General features: G+C 41.0%; 1 protein-coding gene across 1 annotated transcript in view; it reads right to left on the bottom strand.

Moving 5' to 3' along the window:
- Positions 1-2,612: 2,612 nt before the first annotated feature.
- abhd17b (abhydrolase domain containing 17B, depalmitoylase) overlaps positions 2,613-6,000 on the bottom strand; it is a 29,343-nt gene continuing 25,955 nt past the window's right edge. The window contains exons 3-4 of the mRNA XM_036598517.1: positions 4,357-4,536; positions 2,613-3,737 (exon numbers count right to left, since the gene is read on the bottom strand). Of these exons, the coding sequence (XP_036454410.1) occupies positions 3,518-3,737; positions 4,357-4,536 (400 nt within the window). The 3' untranslated portion in view covers positions 2,613-3,517. The remainder of the gene's footprint in view (positions 3,738-4,356; positions 4,537-6,000) is intronic.

Below are 6,000 nucleotides of genomic sequence, written 5' to 3'. Positions count from 1 at the left end.
GAGCTCATTGGTGAAATTGGCTACTGTGGAAGGATGGAACACGTCTGGACTCCTTGACCCCACGGCAATGCCCACTGCAGGTTTGGCCCCCCGTCCTTATGTATGTGTATTTATTGGTAATGAAGCTGAGCTCGTATTTACCCTTCAAGACTCTAAGGACAAACCAGATACACCACATTTATTTGTCTCTTCTTTATTTCCTCTATTCGTATTATTTTAGAACTATCGTTAAAAGCATCAGAACATACATCATGACAATTTCCTTCAAAAACGAAAGGCGTCTTAGAAAAACAAAGAAAAAAAAACATTAAGTCAGGATAATCAAATGACTTTTTGCAATAAACTTTCATCCTGACCATCACTGTAATAATAGTATTAATAACGATAATTATCATTTCAAGTTATATTAGTAATAACCTGCATTGTTACCATTTTAAGAATACAGCAATTAAAAAAATGACCGTACAAACGAACAATATGTACAAAGTGGAATAGGACAACAGTCATCTGTTAGAAGCTGAGATATACAGAGAGTATTTTATTTATTTATTTATTTATTTATCTATCTATCTATCGATACTTCATCTATAGACATCTTCAAGCACATTCATCCAAACTCGTAGGACCAGTCTAAACGCTCTGTGGTAGTGGTCGGTATTAACAATCCACAGAAAGAGAATACAGCACTCTGATTCTATGGCAACACCGCAGCACGAACCAATCAGAATGCAGCCTGATAATACAGGGTTTTCGGCGAAGCCTCATACCCTTACAAACGGAGCTGTGATGAGATACGAGACAACAAAATGATGATCCAGTACAGCGTAACCCAGTAATACCCATGCAAGTGGACGAGAAGACGTAATGGTGGGAATAGAGTTTTAAAAAAGTGCAAAAGGAGCACAGAAGTAACCTGACTAAACGAAGCCCTCATAAACGGTCACAGATTTTAACGCTTAAATAAGATAGTTCGATGGAATCAACCCCAAATGTAGGTGGTCAAACATGATCGAGTTAGTACGTCGTCTTGTTACTCAGGCCAGCTTTTAATAGTCTAATGCTGTTGTTAATTAAGGCGGCCAACAAGCGTCAACTTTGACAGGAAGGGGCCGTTTGATTGAGAACATAAGCAACCACAGACCCTCGTTTGTGGCTAGTTTGGCTTCCCATAGCTATGCACTGTGTACACGTGGGCTGAGACCAAATAACGTCAAATAGACTTGTTTATGTTGTTTCTGTCCATTTTTACAGATGGTGCCGTTTGCACAATGCTAAGTCGCTAAGACTAAGCTTCAGTTACTTGCTACATTAGCCTCATAGCTCCAGTGCAAACCTCAGACACCAAACATGTCTTGGCTGATCATCTACATTTGGGGTAAGGGGGAAAAATCGGGTAAGCATGATTACGAACTACCACTTTAGGGCTGTCGAACCTCAGCCCTGAAGATTCAGCTAGTTCAGCCTGGAAACCTGAACCAGGTGTTGTGGCCTGGAGTCTGACGTCATGTCCAATTTCCACTTCATAACATTTCGGTTCAGGATGAAGACAGATGTGAGGTGTTAGTCTTTAAGAGTGGAAACAGGCCGTTCTTCCATCATTATTGTCCAGCATTGTTTTTTTGTTTTTCCCCCCAACAAGGTCCAGGAGAAAAAGACCTATTGTAAGAATAGACAAGCCGGAAAACTCTTAAGAACACTGAACGCTCCGCAAAATGAAACCAGGTAAGAACACGGATGGAGAATGTACACTTGACCAGAGATGCTCTAGAAAGGTGTCTACAAAAAAAAGGTTCTGCAATAAAGCTCTTTATGAGGAGCATTTGGCATCGCTTACATGGTGACTGTGCATGTCTGGGCCGCGGTTCAGTTTGTACAGTACTTGTCCAGGTCTAGAATAACACATGCACACATGCACACAAGGGCTGCACGATATAGTGTTCCTTAATCATTATCACAATACTGGTGTCGCAGAGGCTGCTATATGCAACGAACCTCTAATGAACAGCTGACCAAACAGATGTTCTCTGGGTGTTTGGAAAAATGATGGCATAGCAGGGATGACCAGAAAATCTTCAGTTGAATACGGTTTTAAATAGCATCTTCAGTTTTTGGACGGAAACGAAAAGCAGACAAAAACTGAGACTAGAAAAGAAAAGTTTAAGCAGGCCTACAATGAAGTCTCACAGAAAAAGATGTTACACATAATTTAAATGAGACATTGTGACTTAAAACAGTTTTCTTTGCTCTCCTACAAGCACGGACAGGTTCAAACAATTTGAGCTGCAGCAGATCAACAGTGAAAATATCGCTCACTTGGAGGTATTTCAAGGATTTTACAAGGAACATTAGACAAAAGATTATATTCACTGTTTATGCTGAGTATCGAGAGGAGATATCAAGTCATAAGTTTGTACAATTCCAGTCGTAGTACACTTTGTTGATTTTGTTTGAATACAACATCTACAGGGAACAAACCTAAATATGGCATTTTTTGGCAAAGTTTAGCCTTTTCTATTTATTTGCCGAGTTTAACACTGAAAAAAAATAAAACACAAAATATAAAATGTGCCACAAGTTTTACACAGGTCACATTTTATTATTCTTTTTTTTTCTCCAATATGTTAAATTCAGCAAATAAAAACCAATCGTGTTTTCAAAAGTGCAGAAGTGAGTTGTCTGTAGAGGATTTGTTCACAAATTGCCACTTAGAAAATCAACAACACCTAATTTGACCAGGGATGCCTAAACTTTTTCATACAATTGTACGACACCCAAGAACGTATCCGCTACAGGTTTTATACCACATCTTTCTTGATGCGCTGAAGCTACAGAAAGTAAAGGGAAAGTCCCTGGGACTGCGCTAATGCTATCTGTAGCCTACGTTTTTGAAAATTTATGACTGAGCCAAAGTGCAAAGTATAAGTAAAAAACATAATGGAATTAAAGCCATAGATGACCAAACACTGTCTGTTGTGTGTTTGATTTCATGGCACATACTATAGCCGTCATACTGTAGAAACTTTAGTCAGTTTATTTTGCGTGAACTGTTTTAGTTTTCAGTATTTTCTGGTTTCGGCTGAGAACTTCTATTTTGCCGCACCACTGTTAAACTGCAAATGCAATCAAAACATATTCCAATTTAATCGCAATATGAAATTTTGTCTATATCGTGCAGCCCTAACACACACACAGGTTTAGTATATGTTAGATTTGATGTACAGTAGTCAAACACAAAAAAGAAATCATGATTGACCTCATAAGGATGGGCTGGGGTCCGAAATGAACCCTTCCATCACACGCGCACACACACACACACACACACACACACCCCTTCAAAAGGCAGCTAGGCCAGCTCCTGCTAAGCCACTCTGCACCACCACATATAGAAAAAGAAAAAACAAGACAACAAACAAAAACCGAAAAAGCTAAACGTTGTCAAGTTCACAGTTGTCAAAAAGGGGCGTTTTAGAGGTACGATCATCCACCGCGTCCAGGCGGTCCCAGTCCTCGGCTCGCTTTATAAGTTGATGAGCTCGTGGGCCACGAACTGTTTCAAGCGCTCCAGGTACTGTCCGTAGAGCTCCACGTCGTTGTGGCCGGCGCCCTCCACCCACAGCGGCTCCACGGGTCGCTGGCAGCGCTCGTACAGCGCCAGGCCGTGAGAAAAATCGATGACCTCGTCCTCCGTCCCGTGGATCACCAGCACCGGAGACGTCACCTTCGATATCTTGTCAATGCTGCAGAAAAGAACAAAGGTTTGCGGTTTGCGGTTGCAAAGCACACAACCGGATAATAAGCAACTAAAAAAGATTCATTCCAAAGTGCGCAATATGTATAACCCTAACAATGTTGATGAATCCAGAATTAAGAACGTTAATGAAATGATCGAAAGTAGTGGCAAATATGAAGCCTCTTTGGAGGCTATTTTGTTCCCTTTTATGTGCCTTTTTACTCCTGGTATATTTAAAAAATTCATTTAAGGCCAAAAATTGATCTTAAAAATCTATTCCAAAACAATGTTCCAGGCATCTGGCAACCATGTCATGTAATAACTTTCTTTGAGGGAGCTTTTACAAGCATTAATGTTGTCTGGGTGTCTGGTTCCTATATCCACCACTGTGAACCGTTTGTTTACATCTTAACCATCTAATTATGCAAAAGATTTTAAACAAAAAAGTGGAATTCCACTTTAAATGTGTAGATGGTATGTATGACACCTATGTGGGTGACAAAGCAGGGTTCATTAAGTGTTGAGAAAAATGAATGAAAAGACAAAAAGACAGAAAAAGAGAATGAGCGCCAGCAAGACACTGATAGAAAGACAAGAAAGAAGAGACAATAGAAGGGTATACTGACTTGGGGAAGGCATCGAAGCAGTAGGTCTTCTTGGTGTCAGGGAAGGCCACGCGCATGCCAGAGGTAAGCGGTGAGTGAAGGATGACAGCAGCGCTCTCGTACCGAGCGGCCAGATCCACTGACGGCACCGTACCGATACTCTGACCGTAAATGATCACGTTCTCCGGCCTTATACCGTACCTGCAACAAGAGACACACCATTAACACCATGTACACAAAAACACAAAAACCAGCTCAGACCCACCCGCCAGACTGTCCACAGCTCGCACCATCAATGTGTTGGGAGCTGGAATAAAGCAAACCCTCGGGAGGTCCCGGAGGACCCTGCTTTACACACTCGCTTCATATCACACCTGTATATGAGACAAATGATTAACACCTGAGCTGAGCCAGCACTATGACTAAACCTTATACTCCTTTCCATGTGGAGGAGGATTGGTTCCCTTTTTGAGTCTTGGTTCCTCTTAAGGTTTCTTCCTCTTGTTCTTAGGAAGTTCTTCCTTGCCACTGTCACACTTGGCTTGCTCCACACACATATCTGAACTGAAACGAATCCATACTCGTTCTATCCGTTACCAATTGTAGCACAAGGGGTGGAGGGGAGGGGGGAATGCACTTAGTGAGCCTGATCAGCTAGTAATGCCAACTTTGTAACGCCAAACCATTTTGTAGTAGTTTCAAAATACATATAAATTTTGTCAATAATTGCTTCGTCTGGCTATTTGCTTTGGTTTTAACCCTCAGTTTATTCCCTTTGTTTTTTTGTTGTTGCCAGTTGTGTAGTGTTTAGCATGCTTACTAACAGGCTAACAGAGGAATGAAGTTGTGCAGCATTGTCATTGATAACAGATGGAATAGTTTGCTACCACAAACACTGTGAACATAGCAATTCCAATCTTATGGCTGACATTTTGCTGATGGACTACAACTGGTACCTGTTTTTCAACTCATACCTTCTTTCAGCTCCAAAACGGAGTTTGTGAAACAATAATTAGCTGATAAATGGACTTGAGCTTCTTGTTTATTACCATTTTTCCATGTGCTATAGTTGTCCGCTGTGCGTTGCTTCTGATACGGTATGGTAACTTTTATCCAGCTGATTAAAACATGGTAAAAATGTGAGACGCTGCCTTCTGGTATGGATTATGGAGTTCAGACATCTAATGGTTTTTCAATGTGAGAACACTTAATGTTAGAGAGAAACTAATTTACATTTAAAAATTTTGGCTTGCTTGGTTTGCAGTTCCAGCTCTAACCAGTCGCAATGAATTGCAGTGCTACAGTGGATCTTAGCTGGTAGTGTAGGTGCCGTAGGTTTTAACGTGACTGTGGTACGTGGGTGGATATGTGGGTTAGATACTGTGTCCACTGTGTATAATGCAAGGAAAAGAGAAAGATTAACTTGTATTACTGCAAGTACAGAGCGAGTCTACCAATAGCGTGTTACTCACTCCGTTGACAGCAGTTACGCCTCGTACACAAACGTTTCTGTCCTTGATATGCAAACAGTAACCAAACATGATAAATGGAGGAGGCCATGAGAAAAGAAGCCTGTGGTTTACAGTAGTAACAGCAATATCTCAGACAAGAGCTACACAGAGTCTCCTGTGTCACTATCACAGCTCAGCCTCTGTGGTATGATAT

Source organism: Colossoma macropomum, unplaced genomic scaffold, assembly GCF_904425465.1.
Source record: "Colossoma macropomum unplaced genomic scaffold, Colossoma_macropomum, whole genome shotgun sequence".
Classification (NCBI taxonomy): domain Eukaryota; kingdom Metazoa; phylum Chordata; class Actinopteri; order Characiformes; family Serrasalmidae; genus Colossoma; species Colossoma macropomum.
Note: the sequence above shows the minus strand (reverse complement) of the source record. Positions and strands in the feature narration are given on the sequence as shown.